The sequence below is a fragment of the Ambystoma mexicanum genome, chromosome 1p, assembly GCF_040938575.1.
Source record: "Ambystoma mexicanum isolate Mex_15411 chromosome 1p, UKY_AmexF1_1, whole genome shotgun sequence".
Lineage (NCBI taxonomy): Eukaryota > Metazoa > Chordata > Amphibia > Caudata > Ambystomatidae > Ambystoma > Ambystoma mexicanum.
In genome coordinates, this window is record NC_090921.1 from 468,802,519 (window position 1) to 468,823,473 (window position 20,955).

At 50.7% G+C, this 20,955-nt stretch overlaps 1 protein-coding gene across 3 annotated transcripts in view; it reads left to right on the plus strand.

Annotated features, from left to right (window-relative positions):
- Positions 1–20,955, plus strand: part of UPF1 (UPF1 RNA helicase and ATPase) — a 1,138,135-nt gene that overhangs the window by 237,978 nt on the left and 879,202 nt on the right. For all 3 annotated transcript variants that reach the window (XM_069649320.1, XM_069649322.1, XM_069649321.1), the window contains exon 8: positions 7,423–7,521. In XM_069649320.1, the coding sequence (XP_069505421.1) occupies positions 7,423–7,521 (99 nt within the window). The remainder of the gene's footprint in view (positions 1–7,422; positions 7,522–20,955) is intronic.

The window sequence follows — 20,955 nt, forward strand, 5'->3', positions numbered from 1 at the left end:
GTTTGAGGGGAAAGTAGGATCGAGGGAGGGCTTCTTGAGCAGGGGGATAACCCTAGCCGATTTAAGTTCCGGCGGGACCAGACCAGACTGGCATGAGTTATTTATAGCCATTGTGACATCAGATAGAATGTCTGGAGCAATAGTCTTCATCATGCTGGCCGGAATGGCGTCCTCTGGAGAGGAGGACTTGATTTTAAGAATCGCTGCTAAAACCTCTGCCTCAGTAAATAGAGGGAAGGTAGACCAGCTGGCCGGGGGATCAGTAGAGGTGAGTGGTACAAAGCAAGTAGTGCCGACAGGTTGCATAGCAAGAGATGAGGCGATGTTAGATCGTATCGCAACGATTTTCGTAATAAAAAACGATGCCAAGTCATTGCATAGCTTTTGCGATGGTTTGACCATCGAGGTGAGGGGTTCAGAGGAGGAAAGTGATTGAACAATAGAAAATAGTGTTTTGGGTTTACACAGGGCACTTTCAATTTGTTGGGCGAAAAAAGTGGCTTTAGCCCGCTTAACATTGCATTGTCATTCTCCAGCATGGGGTCTGGCATGGATTCACATGCTCATGAATATTCCCCGTCGTCAGGCTGGGAATCCTCGGTAAAGAAAAAACCAGTATCAGTTTCGTTTCTGATCTGTCTTTCGTAGTAGTAACCAATCACTGATCTCTGCGTCATACTGACCGCAGCCAATGACTGCCCTCTACCTAAGCCCCGCCTCTGGCAGCCATCTTCAGATTTTTACTGCACGTTCAAGTGTTGGGATCCTCGTGCTATTGCTCTCGAGCGTTACTGCTATTTTTTTTCACGTTTTTTTTCTCAAAAACTTCGATTTTTTTGGTCAAAAGAGCCTCAAGCTCCACCGTTCATCCGATCAACGGGGACCCGTGTCGGATTCGTCTACGCCCCTCAAGGGTGAAGATTCCGTCGAGCCACGCTTTTGGAGGACTCCAGAAGTTTCTCAGGCCCATCTCGGACATGGCCCAGGAGAAGGGAAGCTCGACGCCCGGAAAGCTGTTCGGGGTCTGCCCTGGATGCCAGCTTCAAAATGTCTTTAAGGAGGACGAACACTCCTTTTGTCTTTACTGCCTACATGAGGACAAGACGCACGTGGAGAAGGACTGTGCGTTTTGCGGCAATATGTCGGAGCGGACCATGAAGGACTGCCATCAACGTCTTACCAACTGGCCGTCAGGCGAGAAGAAGAAATAATCCGAGCAGTCTTCTAAGACCTTTGAGGACGCCCCGCGACGGGGGTCCAACACAAGGCCAAGCACCGCGAGTCCGCTGGCACCGGGAGCGCCGAACGGTCGGGCTCTACGGGCGCCAGGCAGGGCGCATCCTCCCCGGCACCATCAACCACGAGCCAACGCTCTGGTTCGGGTAAGAGGAAGGCTGAGCACCTGGCGAAGCTCCTGGAGAGGCCCCGGTCGAGCTCGAAGGCCCCATCGGAGGGAGAGCGAGGCAGTGACCCTCCCCCCAAGGAGAAGGCGGTGAACGCACTTAAGGTGGTGAAAGCCTTAATCCATCGAGACAGTCGCGGCGGCCCTGGCTCAGCCTGTGGAAGCTACACCAGTGGTGGCGACCTCGGGGCTCAGTCTACCTGCCACCGCGGAGGGAGTCCTCTTTTATGCCCATCGACAGGACCCCCGTGAAACCTCCGACGGAGAAGAAAAAGGGGGGGGCAGGAGGTCGTTGTGGATTCGGCCTCAACCTCTGAGGAAGAGCTAATCGAAGTCTTAAGCCACGGCGTTGGCGTGGAAGACCAGCCCGTCGGGAGGGACCCCGACATAGGAGACGACGATAACGTCGAGGGTGCCAACGGGGCCCCTGACCGCCCGTCGGACTCCCCTCAACCAGTGCCGCAAGACAACTCGGCGGCCATTTTGTTAGCTATACAGTCCTTATGCTCGGAGATAAGGACGAGACTGCCGTTACCACCAGCGGAGGAACCGCTCCCGACGGGGGACCCGGAGCCAGGCCCTTCTGGGAGCCCTCCCCCTAAGAGAAGGATTCATCCTCCACCTCCTTTTCAGCCATCGTGCCCTGTTCAGCCCTCCTCCCCGTCCACGACTCGTGGGGATGATACGGGGACTGACACGGCCGCGACGGGTACAGACAACAAGGTTTACGACGAGGATCTCCCGTCGTCACCTCCCACCCGGGCTTCCCCGCCTGACGAGATTGGATCGTTTCACTCCATGATCGCCAGGGCATCCAAGCTTTTCCAGCTCTGCCCGGAAGAGAAGGAAGGTTTCCTTTATCAACGGCGCGAGGCCAAGAGGAAGACAGTCGTCTCCGTACCTCTACTGGATGACATTTGGGATGAGGGCCTCGCCCTCCTCAAGAACCCATCCACGACGCCGGCTAGAAGGGATCGGTACGAGAAGTAGTACCGGGTCCCGGACGCGGCCCCCTTGTGCCTTTGGGCACAGCCGACCCCAGACTCGGTCGTCTCTGCTGTCGTCTCTGCGGCGGCCAGGAAGAAAGCGTCGACCTTCCCGCCGGACGGCGAGGGAAAGAAATTGGATACGATGGGACGCAGGGGTCATCTCGTCTGCAGCGACGACGATTAAGGCGGCCAACGCCTTGGCTATCGTAGCCCGCTACGACAGGGAGTTGTGGTACAAACTGGCCCCCCTGCTGGACTTCCTACCGGTCGGCAAGAGGGCGGATGCCCTAGAGATCTTTCAGGAAGGAGAGGTGGCGTCGGACCACGCTATTACGATTGCGATGGACATCGCGGACACTGGATTTCGCCAGTTGGGCAACGGTTTGTGCCTTAGGCTGCGTGGATGGCTCAAGGCTACTGACTTCCGTCAGGACGTGCAGACCAGAGTCTTGGACATGCCGTTCGACGGAAACAACCTGTTTGGGAAAACCGTGGACGATTCCCTTCAAGCCATCAAGGCAGACATGGAGACGTCCTGGGCTCTTGGGGTTCTCCAGCAACGGCGGCCGCCCTTTCGGAGCGGCGGAGGCAAACAGGGTGCCTCCAAAGGTTCCGGCGGCGGATTTTCCACCTACCGTCAAGCGGCCCGTTCGTCGTCGCAGGAAGCTTACGGGGACGAGGCAAGTCAGGCGGACCCTGCCGTCGTCGCCAAGGAGGTCAAGGCGGCAAAGCCTCGTCGAAGCAGGACTGAACCGGCCGTGGGGTCGGGCCCCCACCGAAGCACCCCGGTGGGAGGCCGGCTGGCGAGCTTCGTCAGCGTGTGGGAGTCCATCTCCACCGACCGTTGGGTGCTGGACGCCCTAGCCCAGGGTCACGCGCTCGAGAGGTGCCCGCGCGTCCCCCCTGTGGCCAGGAAAGAACATCACGTCCCTCAACTTCTCTTGGAGGTAAAGGCGATGCTCAAGAAGGGCGCCATCGAGCTCGTCCCAAAGAGGCTTCGGGGCTCTGCAGTTTACTCAAGATACTTCCTCGTGAAGAAGACGACGGGAGGATGGCGTCCCATCCTGGACCTACGACGACTGAACAAATTCATCAAGGCACAGAAGTTCCGGATGGTCACCCTCAACACGTCCTGGGTCAGCTGGAGGAGGGCGATTTCCTGTCGTTGTTGGATTTGGAGAATTCCTACTTCCATATTCCAATCCTAAAGGGACACCGAAAGTTTCTCAGGTTCGTGGTCCAAGGGCGTCGCTAGCAGTTCAGAGCCCTTCCCTTCGGACTGAGGTCGGCACCCAGGGTGTTCACCAAGTGCCTTGCACCGGTGGCGGCGCAGCTGCGCCGAGAGGGGATCCACGTCTACCCCTACCTGGACGACTGGCTCATCCGAGCGAAGACAAAGGAGCTCGCCGTGGAACACACGGCAAGGACTGTCCAACTTCTCACGGACCTGGGATTCTTCATAAACTACGCCAAGTCACGGTGCCCGCGCAAGACGCACTGTTTCTGGGAGCGAAGCTCGACAGTGTCGCTTCTGGCCTCTCTGTCGGAGGAAAGGACGAGGGCCATTTTGGGCAAGGTGCAGCGGATGCTGGTTGCGGACGCGGCCAGAGTGAGGTCCATCAAGTCCCTCCTCGGAATGATGTCTTCTTTCATTTACCTCATCCCCCTGTGCAGGCTCCGGATGCGCCCGTTGCAGGAGTTCCTGGACGTGCGCTGGATCCAGACGACGGGCAGCTTCGAGGAGAGGATCACTCGACGAGAGTTTCCGACGAGCGATCCGGTGGTGGGGCACCCGCGCGCATCTGACGGCGGGCATGGACTTCCAGACCCCTGGACACCAGGAGACAGTGACCACGGATGCCTCCCTGGAAGGGTGGGGAGCGCACACCGAAAATCTGCACGCGAGAGGCCTTTGGCTCCCGACGGAGAAGTCCCTCCATATCAACTTCCTGGAGCTCCGTGCAGTGTTTTGGGCCCTCAGGTCCTTCCTTCTGTCCCTCAAGGGCAAGGTGGTGAGGATCTTCACCGACAACACCACCACCATGTTCTACATCAGGAAACAGGGCGGAACCAGGTCCCCAGCCCTGTCCAGGGAGGCGCAGGATCTGTGGCATTGGGCCGTCGCCCAAGGGATGTTTCTGGTGCCGTTTCATCTGGCAGGGATAAAATAACACCATCGCCGACTCACTCAGCAGGGAGCTGCGCTCGTGCCACGAGTCGGAACTACGACAGGATCTAGTGGACCGCCTTTTCCGACGGTGGGGCACACCCCAGATCGATCTGTTCGCAACGGCGACGAACTCCAAGTGCCAGAGGTTCGCCAGCAGGTTTCCCCAGCCGAGGTGCATGGGCGATGCTTTCTCGTTCCCCTGGGAGGGCCTGTTTCTATACGCGTTCCCTCCATTGCCATTGCTGATCCGGCTCATCAACCAGCTCAAGAGGTCACGGTGCAGGATGATCCTCGTCGCACCTGCGTGGCCGAGGCAGATATGGTTCCCGGACCTTCTGGACTTGTCAGCGTCCCCGTCAATCAAGCTGCCAGTGGACGCGGATCTTCTCTCCAGGGAAGGAGGCACCATCCTCCATCACAACCCGAAGTCGCTGAACTTGCAGGCCTGGCTCCTGCAGCGTTAGAGTTTGGAGGATACGACATACCGGCCGACTGCAGAGAGGTTCTTGCAAAGGCCAGGGCGTCCTCAACTCTTAAATGCTACGGACACAAATGGAAGAGGTTCTCTGTCTGGTGCCACGCACAGAAGATTAACCCTCTACGGATTACGGCTCCCCAAGTACTGCCGTACCTACTGACTCTGGCCAAAGCTGGACTGGCGCACGCGTCCATCAAGATTCATCTTGCTGCGATCTCCCGATACACCAGAACCACGGGACGGACGTCTTTGTGGTCTCATCGTCTGGTGAAAGAGTTCATGAAGGGACTGTTCAGATCGTTCCCGCCGGTGAAGGCTCCGTCCCCGGCGTGGGAGCTCAACGTGGTGCTGACCAAGCTCATGGGATCTCCGTTCGAGCCTCTGCACTCGGCTCCGTTGAAGTTCTTGTCGTGGAAAACAGCGTTTCTTGTGGCCATCACCTCCGCACGACGGGTGGGAGAGATCCAGGCCCTTTCCTGCAAGCCCCCGTACTTGACTTTTCACGACACGAGGGTAGTGCTCAGGACGCACCCCTCCTTCATGCCCAAGGTGCCGTCGGACTTCCACCTCAACGAACCCTTGGTGTTGCCTGTTTTCTTCCCGTCGCCGCCTGAAAGGACTTTGCACTCGCTGGATGTGGCTAGAGCGCTGAAGTTCTACGTGGACCGCACAAAGTGTTTTCGGAAGACGTCACAACTCTTTGTGAACTTTGGACCTGTCAATCAGGAGAAGGCTCTCTCGAAGGCTTCCATTTCCAGATGGCTTTCCGGCTGTATCATGTACTGTTATCGGTTGGCAAACCGTCCGCTGCCTGGCCGTCCGAGAGCCCATTCCACCAGAGCGATCGCAGCTACCACGGCGTTCCTATCTGGTGTGCCCTTGCTGGACATCTGCAGGGCTGCTACGTGGAGGTCGACGCACACCTTCACAAATTTCTACTGCGTCGATCGGGATTCCAGGGAGGAGTCCAGGGTCGGCCAAGCAGTGCTGCGCAACCTGTTCGCCTAAGGTGAGCCTGGTGAGGTAAGATTTGCATAATGTTGAGTTTGATGTAATGCTTAATGTTGAGCCTTTGCCACCTCCCGTGGTTGTGTATGTGTGTACTGCTATGTATTCTTTATTCATGAGCATGTGAATCCATGCCAGACCCCATGCTGGAGAAGGAACAAGTTACTTACCTTTAACTGTTCTCCAGCATGGGTTTGGCATGGATTCACATGCAAACCCTCCCGCCTACCCCTCTGCGGCTCTTCACTTGGTCATACTGCCACTTCACGTGCTACCAAATCTGAAGATGGCTGCCAGAGGCGGGGCTTAGGTAGAGGGCAGTCATTGGCTGTGGTCAGTATGACGCAGAGATCAGCGATTGGTTACTACTACGAAAGACAGATCAGAAACAAAACTGATACTGGTTTTTTCTTTACCGAGGATTCCCAGCCTGACGGGGAATATTCATGAGCATGTGAATCCATGCCAGACCCATGCTGGAGAACAGTTACAGGTAAGTAACTTGTTCCATATAACTTTTCTTTTAAGTGAGTATGTTTCCTTGGCTCAGTTTGTGTTATCATTGTACTGCTCTACAGCTCACATTCCTCCCTCCTAAAATAAGCTTGGCTGCTCAGCCACTCTACCGACTTGTGTAGTACATGCCTATATTTCGAGTTGGGGGGACCCTTATACCAAGGGGCAAGTCTTATGAAGTATAACCTCAGTTGGACTTTAAAAAAACCTCTCTAGGCTTAAAGTTGCCTGCTCCTACACTTCAAGCCATCTCGCTTGAAGGGAAGCTGTGCTGGAGCTGGTTTTTGTTTCTGGTTTTCGCCACTGTACGATAGCGTGTCAACTGACTCTGGTGAGCTTCGTTGGAACACCCCTTCAATCCTGTGAGGTCTTGAAGGGGTCTGCACCGCAGAAGTCTTAATTTAGCTTTGGTGGGGTCTTCTGGAAGCCGACAAACAGTTTGCTGTGCAACCTCAACTGACAGCACGGAAAGATGATTGCGCCCCCAGTTGATTCCAGAAGGGATAGTGTAGGGATAGCGTAGGGCTAGTGTTACAGGCACGCCCATGTCGACGTCCCCTTACGATTCTTGAAAGACAAAATACAATACTCTGCGGTTACCAGTGGATGTTGGACCATATGCACAGCATGTGAATCTAAGCAGATACAACCATAAGAAATGCTTTTACGGTAAGTAATGCATGTCTAACTTGACATTCACTAAACAATTTATTTAAACAGTCTAATCAATGATTCATCTTCATGTGAGACCAGTAACTTGCTCATATTACTTTACCACCACAATGGTATCAGTTATTAGAAATCTGTAATAAAATAGCAGTATTTCTTTTGTAACTGATTTGTAACTGCCATATTTTAGACATGCGTCTCATGCAGGGTGATGAAATCTGCCTTCGATACAAGGGAGACCTGGCACCTCTGTGGAAAGGCATTGGCCACGTTATCAAAGTTCCTGATAGTATCCTTTATTTATTGTCATTGCTTGATGCTGCAGAAATGTCTACAGATGACTTATTTGGTGTGCCACATATGTACTGTACCATTATTCCTTGCAGCAGACACTGATTATGTAAGGATTATATATTTGAAAAATAATTTGTCATGGTTTTAATATTGTGCAATCCCCTTTTTCATCGTTTTCATTGCTTCAGAGTTTCTGCTATTTGTAGATTCGAGACTTGATGCCAATTTTCTGCATGATTTATATATAAAATATGTAATGGGGTCTGGCGTGGATTCACATGCTCATGAAAATTCCACATTGGCCGGGAATCCTCTGTAAAAAAAAGTTTGTTTGGTTTATTGTAGAAAGAAAGTTTAGAAACTAATCACTGAGCTCTGGGTCATACTGCCCCCAGCCAATGACTGACCTCTCACTAAGCCCCTCCTCTGCCAGCCATCTTCAGATTTTTACAGCACGTTCAAGTCTTGGTCGTCCTCGTGTTTCGCTCTGAGCTTTCTGCATTTTATGCTTTTTTTGATAGGAAAACTTTAGTATTTTTGTTCAATCGAGCCCTTGTGCTCCATCGTTTCTTCTGATTAACAGGGACCCGTTTTTCGGTATCTCATCGCCCCTCAAACGCGGTTTTGTTGAGTCTTTTTTCTTGGAAGTTTCCAGAAGACCTTCGGGCCTACACCGTGCCGGATCTTGTCGGAGGACGACGGAGCTTCCCATTTCAAGCTCTGCACCAGTTGCGGTTTCCGGAATGTTTTCATGGACGACAAACATTCACAGTGACTTTGTGTTCAACCGATGCACAAGGAAGAGGATTGCAAGATATTTCTGGCTATTTGAAGCGCACGATGAAGGATCGCCGTGTCAAACTGGCTGCTTGGCTCAAAGCCAATGCCCTTGCAACGTGTGGTTCACAGGGGGCATGTCTCTTCTGGATCCAGACAGCCAGAGCAGGCTTCTAAGTCCTTTGAGGGAGCTCCATCCGTGGAGGTCCAAGACGATGCCAAGCACCATGAGTCCGGTTCAGCCGGACGCCACGCTAGTGGGTCCCTTGTCGGCCAGGGCATGTTCATCTCCAGTGGCCTTTATCTCCAGCCGTCGCTCGAGCTCGTCGTCGGGAAAGTATTCTACCCCGGGAAAGCTATGGGAGAAACAGAAGGCCAAGCAACAGGATTGCAGACCTGCCTATGAAGGCCCAGGTGATGCAGGCTAAGTCGGCTGCATCTGTTGAGCTGGTGGCAGCTGCCCTTTCGGTCTAGGGTACCCCCACGGCAGCCAGGCTGGCTTTTTCTCCAAGTGTGAGGTTTCGGCCAAACCAGTAGAAAAGACCCCGGAAAAGAGGATGCTGTCTGAGCCTGAAGCTGACCCCTCGTGACCCAAAGAAGAGGGGGTGGGGGGGGGGGGTGTTGAGCGGAAGAACTCCAGGGCACAGATATTTCTTCTTCGGACGTGAAGGACGAGGGTTACGTACACACCATCCCGGAGGATTTTGAAAAAGACTGACAACGGAAACGTCGAGGAGGTATCAGCCGGAGGTGGTGACGATAACTTTGGCGGGGGAGGGAGACCTAGGTGCTGGGCCCAGCGACCCTGCTCCCCAGGCACCTCCCAGAGATATCTCATGATATTCTCTCGGCTCCACATGCTGGTGTTGGAAATTCAGAAGAGGATGCTGATGCCCGCTCCACCGGCGACGACTCGGGGCCCACCGATGCTGCCGAAGAGAAGGCACCCTATGCCTCCACTCCAACTGCTGAAGATACCCCAACCCCAGGGATACAGGAACTGGGACGGACACGGCGACAACAGACACAGATGACGGCGGCCTCTCTCCACCGCCAAGGATTTGTCCCCTGGATGAACTGGGCTCCTTCCACTCAATGATCACCTGCACTTTGGTGCTCTTTTAGCTGGCACCGGAGGAAAAGGAGGGCTTCCTGTATAAACACCGGGAGGCGAAGAGGAAGACAATCTTAGCCGTGCCCCTCCTGGACGACATCTGGGACGATAGGCTGGCACTGCTGAAGAACCTAGCCTCGGCTCCGGCGAAGAGTGACCGGCTTGAAAAGAAATACCGGGTCCCAGAATCAGCACCTAAGTGTTTGCGTTTGCAGCCGTCACCCGACTCTGTGGTCTCGGCTGCTGCGAGGAAGAAGTCGTCCAACCTGTCTTCAGCTTCCGTTCCACCGGACAGCGAGGGCAAGAAGTTGGACGCCGTGGGTAGGAAGTAAATCTACCCAGGTATGACCGGGAGCTTTGCTACAAGATGGCCGCTATCCTGGATATCCTCCCTGAGGACAAGAGGTTCGAGCCGATGGAGATCCTTAAGGAAGGTGACGTGCTTTCGTACCACGCCATCACTGTGGCCCTGGACATTGCGGACACAGGGTTCCGCCAGATGTCCAACATGGTTTGTCTCTGTCGTTGTGGCTGGCTTGAGGTCCTGGACATGCCGTTCAACTCCATCTCTTCGGAAAGGCAGTCTATGAATTTATTCAGGCCATCAAGACCAACACAGACGGCTTGTGCCCTGGCCACGCTGCAACAGCTCTGTCCTTTCCTCAGGAGGGAAGTCAGGCACGTCTTTGAAGAATTTCGGCAGAGCATCATCCTTGCTGCCAACCCTCCCGTTCCACGACCCAGGAAGCCTACAGGGGTCTTTCGAAGACCTTCGGTGGTGGCTGCCGTAGTCCAGGCTCCCAGAGTGGCACTCTGGGCCTAAAGTAGGACTGAATTGGCCAAGAAATCGGGCCCCCACCCCTGCATCTAGGTGGGAGGCCGGTTGGCTAGCTTAATCAGCGTGTGGGAAAACCTCTCCACCAATCGATGGGTGCGCTGGATGTGCTCGCCCACGGACACACTTTAAATTTTCAGCGAGCGTCCCCGAATTCCAGTGCTGGCCCGGTAGGAACAACACATCCCTCATCGGCCATGTTAAAATAAAAAAGGGAGGGGCTATAGGGCTAGTACCGAAGCGACTCCATGGCTTCGGAGTTTACTCAAGATTCTTTCTAGTAAGAAAGAAGACCGGGGGTTGGAGGCTCATTCTCGATCGCCTGAACTACATAAAGTCCCTGGAATTCAGGATGGTCACGCTGCAACACTTGCTCAGCCAGCTGGAGGTGAGAGACTTTGTTGTCATTGATTTTAGAGGAAGCGTACTTCCACTTCACCATTCAAGAAAAACATTTCAATTTTCTATTTATCGTGCAAGGGAAGCACTACCAGTTCAAGGCTCTCCCCTTCGGAATGAAGTCGGCACCCATAGTCTTTACGAAGTGCCTGGCTGTGGTGGAGGTCCATCTGCGACTACAGGGGATTAACGTGTACACATACCTCGACGACTGGCTCATCGGAGCCAGTTCAAGAGACCTTGCCGGCGATCACACGAGAGGACCGTACGACTCCTGACTGATCTGGGGTTCTAGGTGAACTATGCAAAGTCCTGCTTGACTTCATCGTAGGACGTGCTGTTCCTGGGTTCCAGGCTCGACATGGTATCCTGCCTGGCAGCTCCCTCGGCGGACAGGATAGCGGCCATCCTCGGCAAGATGCAACGACTGTTAGCACCGAAGATCGCCACAGTGATGACCATGAAGTTGCTGCTCTGCATGATGTCATGCATCTACCTGATCTGGCTCTGAATGTTGCGGATGCGACCTCCCCAGGAATTCCTGGACACCATTGGATCCAGGTGTCCGGAAGCTTCAAGGATAGGATCGTGCTCGACGAGGAGTTCCGTCGAGCAATAAGGTGGTGGGTGAGTGTGCTCCAATATCTCTGGGGGGGCACAGACTTCCAGAGCCCCCCATATCAGGAGACTGTAACGATGGACTCTTCCCTAGATGGCTGGGTAGCCTACACCGGATGTCTCCACGCCAGAGGCCTATGGCTGCCGGAGAAGACGCTACAAATCGTCCTGGAACTATGGGCAGTGTTTTGGGACCTCGAGTAGTTTCTTCCGTCCCTCAAGGGCAATTTGGTGAGGCACTTCACAGACGATACCACCACGATGGAAGCAGGGGTGCACCAGATCCCCAGCACTCTTCAGAGAGGCGCAGGAAATGTGGCACTGGGCTGTCGCCCAGGGGATGGTTCTCATTACTTTTTTAACCTGCTGGGAGTCAAAAACACGGTCGCCGACTCCCTCAGCAGGGAGCTGCGCTCTGGTCACGAGTGGGAGCTTCGGCAGGATCAAGTGGACAGCCTCTTCCTCAAGTGGAGCAGTCTCCAGATGGATCTGTTTGTGACGGCGATGAACACCAAGTGCCAGAGGTTCGGCAGCAGGCTCCCTCAGCCGGGTAGCGTGGGGGACGCATTCTCCTTCTGTGGGAAGGCCGGTTTCCCTCTGCTACGAGGAGTCAGTCCATTCAAACGGTGCAGGATGATCCTTGTTGCACCGGCATGGCCGAGACAGATCTGGTACCTGGACCTTCTCAGCATGTTAGCGGCACCTCCAGTCAAGCTACCAGTGGTCGCGGATCTGCTAGTCTGGGAAGGAGGTGCAATCCTGCACCACGACACAGGTTTGCTGAACCTGAAAGCCTGGCTCCTGCAGCATTAGAGTTCATAGGTTGCAGACTTGCAGGGAGGTCCTCACCAAGGCGTCATTGACTCTGAAGTGTTACAGACACAAATGGAAGCGTTTCGCAACTTGGTGCCAGTCGCAGAAGATTAACACTCTGAGGGTCACAGCCCCTCAAGTCCTTTTGTACTTGTTGTTGGCTAAGTCGGGGCTGTCTCACTCCAGTGCATCTGGCAGCTATCTCGCACTACACCAGATCTCCGGGCGGTCTTCTCTTAATCGCACCGTCTGGTGAAGGAGTTCATTAAAGGACTGTTCCGATCGTTCCCCCCCAGTGAAGGCGCCTTCCCCGGCGTGGCAACTCAATGTGGTACTGACTAGGCTCATGTGGTGGGGGGGGGGGACTTCGAGCCTATGCATCAAGCTCCGCTCCAGTTCCTTTCTTGGAAGACTGCTTTCCTCGTGGCCATCACTTCTGCCAGGAGAGTGGGCAAGATCCAGGCCCTGACTGTAAGCGGCCCACTTGACTTTCCACAAGACTAGGGTGGTGCTGCGGACGCACCCCTCCTTCATGCCCAAGTTTCCATTGGAATTTCATCTTAACGAACCCTTGGTGTTGCCTATGTTTTTCCGACACCTTTGTCGTCGGCTGAAAGGACTTTGCACTCGCAGGATGTGGCTAGAGCTCTGAAGTTTTGTGGCCTGCACGAAGAGTTTCCGGAAGATTTCTCATCTTTTTGTGAACTTTGGTCCTGTGAACCATGGGAAGGCCTTGTCCAAGGCTTCCATCTCCCGAAGCTCTCCGGCTGTATCACTCATTGTCACCGTTTGGCAAACCGACTGGTGCCTGGCCGTCCGAGAGCCCATTCTACCAGAGTGATCCCTGCTACGACTGTTTTCCTATTTGGTGTGCCCCTGTTTGACATCTGCAGGGCTGCTCCGTGGAGGTCTACGCACACCTTCACGAAATTCTACTGCATCGACAGGGGTTCCAGGGAGTAGTCCAGTCGGCCAAGCAGTGCTACGCAACCTGTTTGCTTGAAGGTGAGTCTGGTGAGGGGGTAAGAGTAATTGCTTCTGTTGGCTCTTGCCACCTCCTGTGGTTGTTTATCACTGTGTTCTTTATTCATGATCATGTGAATACATGCCAGGCCCCGTGCTGGAGAAGGAACAAGTTATTTACCTGTAACTGTTCTCCAGCATGGGTCTGGCATGGATTTACACGCAAACCCTCCCTCTGCAGCTCTTCTTGGTCATACTGCCACTTAACGTGCTACCAAATCTGAAGATGGCTGCCTGAGGAGGGGCTTAGGGAGAGGGTAGTCATTGGCTGGGGGCTGTATGACCTAGAGCTCAGTGATTGGTTTATAGGAGAAAGACAGTTTATAAACGAAAGTGAAAGTTTTTTTCTTTTACCGAGGATTCCCGACCTGACAGGGTATATTCATGAGCATGAGAATCCATGCCAGACCCATACTCTATCAGTTACAGGTAAGTAACTTCCATTTTTTTTATTACTAGAGTCGTAGGACTTATCCAAGGCTTCTACTCCACATAAACATTTGTCATAGCCCAGCCCTTGTTTCACTCAATTGGCTGTGCCTAGTCTGTGGAATACAATGTCTTTGACCTTGTGCACAAGTCCTTTAATATTTAGCCTCCTCTGTTTTAAAGGTTGACGTGATCTCTTCCACATAAACTGTGCTCATTTATGTCTGCTTCTCCAAAGTAAAATACTAATGCGAAAATTAGCAGTAAACTGTTCAATGGTAGCTTAAACATGAAATAGCCTGACACAATGCCATAGGGGAGAAACCTCTGGCTGTCGGGGGGACATGTAAGCCTTGATCTTCTCTAGAAATTGAAGTGTAATGTGTTCATCTGCCTCTCCACGACTAAATCTTTCACAGCTGTTTGAGCTTAATAAATAACCCCTATGACTAAAAGCACACATGGCTAACAGAAATCTTGTCAATACTTTTGCACGAAAGAAGAATCTACAACATACGTGCAATCTGTCCCCTCTTTGGCAAATATTGGGAGGGCCACTAATTACACCTGTAATAAAATATACATATCATGAAGCTAGGTTGAAATTACCCTGGTTCTACAAATCTTGACGTGCAACTGCGAACTGAGATTGGAATATCTAAATTTTGATTTCAGAATGAAATGCAGGCATTTTAAAACTTAATGCAAAAAATGTGATTTTACATTGAATTAAATTTGAACATCAACACCTGAAGTAAATTCATTCTTCGCTTTTAATGCATTTTCTTAACATTCTAATATAGTCACAGAGCCTTCTTTAAAAATGTTCATAAAAGCTATTTAAACCAGCAAGCTGCAGGGTTGGCTGGATCCTATTTGTTTGCAAAATATTATTCTATTTTGCAATCCTTAATTGATTAGCAAGCACATTATTAAGCTATTTTAGTGTTGGCCTAGCTTCGCAAATCAATGGAGCACTTTGCAAGGCATGGGGAGGGTCAGGGGGGGGGTGAAGTACACGTGAGGGAAGCGGCCACAAGGGATCAGTACAAGAGTTGGGGAGGGGGAGAGTGGGCAATTAGGCAGCAAGGGATCTGCAAGCAACCTTGGGAGGAAACCTGATGGAGCAGATAGTCCAGTACCAGGTTAGGTGAGGAAAGGGGTGGTGTGGGTGGGTGTACCTAGGTGTTGTGGAGCCATTCCTTGAAGCGGAGGAAGCAGGCCTTTATAGCTCCCTCCTGAAATATAGAATTAAGTGGTGTCGGTTTTGACGGGATGGGGGTGGATATTCCAGAGTCTGGGGCATAGGGAAGGCTTGCCTTCTGGTTATTTCCTAGCTACTGTGGCAGTTATACTTTACATATCCTGGCTTCTGGTGGATGGTAGACCTATAGAGATTTTTCTCAGTGAAGTAGCTTGGGACTTTAGGGACACAGCCTTACAGGTGATGCAACAGGATTTGAAGGTGATGTTTGCAGCAGGAGTCAGCGCAGTTCAATGAGGGTTGGGATAATGTGGTCGATTTTGCAAGTCCTTTGAGTCTTGCTGCAGTATGTAGGACCCATATCATGATTGCTAGGGTCGTCGGAAGGCTTGGCAGGAGGGCATTCCTAAAACCCATGTGAGATGACCAAGCCGGCCATGTAGGGCACAAAGCATACACTGGACATTTCTCTAGAACAAAGCGGTTATGCATTGACTGGGCAGCCCACCACAAATAACCACGTTGGGGGGGGGGGCGGGGAATAGTTAGCTCTAGTGCCGTCCCTTTCCTCTGTCGCCTTCCCCCTGCTTAGGACCCACCTCCTGCTCCCAGACATCCCTGCATGGCTGTTGGTGACTATGGATCAGTAACCCCTGTCTGTCTCTCTTAAACTAATGGTGTTCTCCCCATGTTGTTGGCTATCTGACTCCCTAGGGAACTTCTAACCCTCCCATTGTTGATTAGTTGCTGGAAAAATAGGGAACCGTGCCTTCGTTCACCCAGCGTCACACTCACTACTTTCACAGCTTCACTCCTGACCCTTTACTATACTTAACCTTTACGCTGTTCTCTCACCGTATCAGTAACTCCAAACTCTCTCTGCCTTCCTACCTCCACCCTTCTATCTCACTTACTTTCTCACTCCTATTCCTATTACCACTTGTAACCGCAACAGTTCTATACCTCACTCCTCCCTCTCTCCTTCTGTTCATTCCGTTCCTTTAATACTAACTTGCATTTTACTTTATACCAATATCTACTCCATCCTCCCACTGTCGTTCTTCCTGCTACTAACACAATTACTTTTTCCCATTCCACTACTACCTCTCTCTACTATTCCACGATAAGGTGTGCTCCATACTACTCTCTCCGTTAGACCTCGGTGATGGGATGACCTGCTCACCCTTTTTACTAGCCCCTGTTCGACCTTAAGGGACCTTAAGGGACTCCCAGGGCTACGGTGCCCTACTCATCCTTCTACTAAATCTCCCACACTACCACAAATGTCCTACGCTGGCTATTCTTACCACCTCTACGCCCAACCACTACTACCTGTCACTACTCTCCCACCACTCCTACTCATCTTTCTCTCACAAGCACTCAACAGACCCCCCTCCTAACCGTAGCCTCTGCACTGAAAAAACACGCTCGCCTTCACTGGTATCTGATGTCCTCCACCTCCTCCTGTGCTCACCCAACTAATCCACACTAGCACTCAAACAGGCATCCAAAATACCCCACCCCCTCCCATGATTGGCCACTCGCCCTGTCCAATCGGTTACCTCGCGCAAGTCACCTTCCCTTCAACCCTCGATCAGACCAATACTCTTGCTTTTCAAACCACCAGTGGACACCAACAAGTCCATACATTTAGCTTAAAAGTGCGAAGGGTCTGTTGAATGTATGTTTTGTGTGTGTGGTTTTTGCATGTGTTCCTCAAAATTTGCACTAGCCAAAGGCAAGTGATAATTGTCTCTTGGAGTGTTAGGAATGGTGTTCTGTGTGCATGTAGATAATTGAGGAGGTGAGTTGGGGTAGAACAGCAGGAAGCTGCCCGGTTTATAGATTTGGAAGGCTCCAGACTTTAAGGCACTTGGGCCAGAATGTTTTCCCAGGGATGCTGCGCTTCAGATCTGAAAGGGAACAAGCAGAGATATTTAACAGCAGCCTTCCATGAATTCACATACAGATTTGAGGACTGCAGTGTCTACCAATAACAATACATTAACTCAGTTGACTAAGCCAGCCCTCCAATTACATCATAGGTGAGCGCACAAAGGTCTTGGTGCCCAGCCTATCATGCTAGCCCTAGCACCCACACAAGATGTATGCTTGGAAGTCTGGATTACATTAAATCGGTCACACACGACAACAGTGTGTGCCTTCAGGGCGAGTCTACATCAGCACCACCAGCATTTTGGCCATGCTGCCGGTCGACGGTAACAAAGGGGTGGCCCAAAACAAAACTGGCATGAGCAGTTCTTAAAGGCATTAGTAGCCCTACGGCTACCATGTATAGTTTCATTGGCTACTAATGTGTTTAAATTGGTTACAACTAATGTGCAACCAAAACTAAATTAAAGCTACCATGAGGCTGCAACGCAATACACTTTAAGGGTGACGGAGTGTCACTGGGGCCAAAATCGAGTGCTTCAAAAGAACTTTTCGCCTGTTAGCCATATTTGCAACCAAGGGTAGCATGCTGAAAACAGATTGCATTAGAAACCTTTTTGGCCACAGAAAAGTTGAAAAACTAGGGAATTCATGGAAAGTTTCGGGCACCCATAAACTTAGTGAGCAAGAGCACCAAAAATTACATTTTGCTTCAGCAAGTGTTGGTAGCCAAATGCCCCTAAATGGTGGCCATTAGACTACCAATGCATTTTAAAATTCTGTTCCCTGGCTATTTGTTTTAGGTCTTCCTGTGTTTTTGGAGCCATTTTATAGCCTGTCCAGACGCGCGTTGTGTGGCTTTCAGTTGTGTATTTAGTATTTTGAGATTTTTATAGCGTTTTTGCCAAAGCGCTGAACAGTCGGGTTACATAATACGGTACATAAGTCGTAAAGGATACAAAAAACGAGCATTGGCGATGTCGACTGTTTGGGCTGTTGTGTAGGGATGAGAAAGGCACTTGACAGGCACAGCCGAGCATGGAGCATTTACTTCACTAATATCCTTCAGTTTTTTCTAGTCCTGACTCAAACACTCAATTGCATTTGTGTTCCTGGACAAATCTCCCTGCCCACACTTGGGTATTTCTATACCTGCCAAAACCAGGGGTGTCTTAGAACACATGCTACTTAAGATAGAAATTAGGCTCTTACTGAAAACTGGACTTTTATAGTTAATTATAATTGTTTTTTAATAACTCATTTAATACCGGGGAAGTTTCTTAGCGCAAGACAGGGATTTGAACCTGTGTTGCTATGCATCGTCTTGCTTCCAAGACAAACGTGTTGCCCTTGAGCTATCCTGGTGGCCTGTGTTGGAAAGCAGGGTAGCACAGTAAGCCTTGCAGATGTGTGATGAGGCAGAGTGTGCAAAGATAAAAGGCGATTCTGTTTCATGCACAGAGGGGGGACTTCTCTCTATTTTATGAAAGTAATGTTTGTTTCTGTTAGGGAGAGTGTTCATTTCAGTGCTAAATTCCTCCCACCTTGAAGACACCCAACTCCTTTTTATTTTTTTTAGTTTGTTTATTTTTTTTTATTTTTACCCTGGAGCGAGTGAGCCTTTTTTCTCACTCTCATGTTTTGACTTGATTTGGATAAAGTATTTTTTGTTTTTGGAGTCCGAGAAACTCCATGTGCATCTTCTTTGTGTATGGTGACACACACCTTTAGTGCAGTGTCACAGAGAAATCCTTTAGATTTCTCATAAGGTTGAAGTACTTTTTCTTGTATGAACTAATTTTCCCAAGAATATTATAGTGAAATTTACTTTACCTTTTCTCTTTGTAGGTCCAGCACACCCATTGTATGTGGAGTGCTGGGGGTTACTTAGTAGCCCCTTTTCCTACCTACTCATGGAAAATAAATGTGTTACCCTCACTACTTTAAATGGCTGGTGGCAGTGGTTTAATTTTCCTACCATTGTGCTTTTCTACTACAGGCTGAATCCGTGGCTGCAATATAGCACCCGAACGGCTCCAGTCTTTTCTTATCATTTTCTCTGAGGTCTTTTTTGGGTTTTACTCTACCTGCCAAACCAGGTTTAAGCGCTTTGTTCGTTTTGCCTTTGGCAGGGTTCAGTACTGACAACCCGCTTCTGGCTCCAGTGTGTCTGGAAGGGCAGAAAGTGAGGGAGGTTCCCGAAACTCCCCTGTTCTGTCTTTAGGAATTCCTCCAGTCCTCATTGGCTGGCTGTCCATTCAGGACAGCCACCCTGCTGTTGGAGTGACAGCTAGGCTGTGCATGAGTGGGAGAAACCTGCTTAAGAGTTGACCACTAGGATGAACAACCCAACGAAGAAAGCATGAATGAAGCTTGTTGCATCCTCCTGGACCTTTGAATTGCCTGGTCAAGCCCTGCTGCTGTGCTGAAACTCCTTTTTCTGATTGACAAGAGAAGCTGCGAAAGGGACGATTTCTTCCCTTGGTTTAGTGGGACCAACCAACCCAGAGACTAACTCCACTGGACCGTCTTCCCCCTACTGGCTGTACTTCTTTGCTGCGCCAGGAACTGAGTGCCAGGAGTCAAGAAATCCGTATTCTAGTGTAACGTCTGCAAGCCGGTCAGACGCTCCAGGAGTCTCCCCAGGACCCTCCAGAAGCAGGACGACTAGAGCTCGAATCACCTCACCAGAGTCTAGGACTCGAGGAGTGAAGGAAACCCAACCGGGGGACAAGATCTGCGGTGGTTCCGTTTACTGGGCGCTGAAAACCTAGCTGCCGCCGACCTACGAATGGCTGCCGCAGACGTACTCCAGACGTCCTTGTCCACATGACTGAGGGCCAGGGGCCCAGGATCTGCATCACTGCAACCAGACAGAAGCCAGCTGGACCGGAGACTTACAGTAGCTACTTTGCTGGACTTGATTTCAGCTCAAACCTTCAAAAGTGTAATGCCTTGTAACCCTACCATGATTTTCCTTGAAACAAACTTACTTTGTGCAAGACTTTATCTTAGAAGTGCCTCAGCTCCATTGACTGTGCTCCAATTGACTCTGGCTGTCCTGTCTCCCTGTAGAGACTTCTAGTCCATTTGACTTTGATAATACTGTCCCTCAGAGGTGATAACTTGGTTTTTAACTATTATTGCTGGGAAATGTTTTTATCTAGACTTCATTGGGAAATGTAAGTGCTCACATGGATAGTCTGAGAACTTGTTTAAACTTTTTCCTTCCCTTAACCTTTCCTTTCTGCAAACCTCAGAATCTATGAAGTGTACTAGTGATATATAAATGCCATTACCGTCCTTGTTGGTGAAGTCACCTAAGGGTGTAGGAAGTGTGTAAGAAGCATCTCTAAAGAGTATCTACTAGCTTTGTGTTGATTGTGGAAAAGTATTTTAAAGTATATTTGATTTTTACACAATTGTCCTTTTTAAAGAATGCTTATTTAACTAGTTTAAAATAATTATAACGACCTTGAGTACAAGTGTAACTTGGCTACTTGTATTTGTGGATTTCATTGCTACAGCTCCCATTTACCCCTCTTGACATAAGCCTGGTTGCTCAGTGACACTACAAGCTCGTGTAGCACAGGCCTATACCAAAAGGTGGGTTACCTAATACCAAGAGGACCAGGGCTGTGTAGTCTCCCACAGGGTTAGTACATCAATTCTTGCCCAACAGTTTCTTGTTCAATAATTAATTGTTGTGATTAACATGTTCTTCACACACTGACTGCCCTCGAAGCCTCTAATGTGAACCGACTGCGAGGCTAACCACACAGTGGGTATGAACAGACCAGACACACAGGTCATGAAAGTCAGACCCTTCTTGTCTGCATGGCTCAGTGTGACATCTCTCTGGGGTAGCTTAGTGGGTCTGACTGCAGTTTCTAGTGAGCGGTTTTCTGGAGCAGCTGCATGATTGATGCCACCCAAGCTGTTAATACAGCATTATTCTGGCACCACTTCCAGACAACTGTGTAAGTACTATACTGTGAGCACACGCAATACATTTTTAATAATTCTGCCCTTGGCACAAAGCAAGGAATGACTTAAATAGGGGGGCACTGTGCACACAAAGCTTCGTAATGAGTGTTAGTTCAAATGGGGTATTTCAATTGGGTTGATATAATGTTGTAAACCGATCCTAACCACCACTAGAACTATGTGCTCAGCAATGTACATGGGTGGGGGTGAAGGGGGGGGGTGAATGAAACCTGGACTATGCGTGCAAGAAAAGCAAATTCAAAGCAAGCCATGCACCTTTTTCTTTCCACTCCTCTTCGCTTCCACCCTGAAATCACCAGCCCTACACACACACATA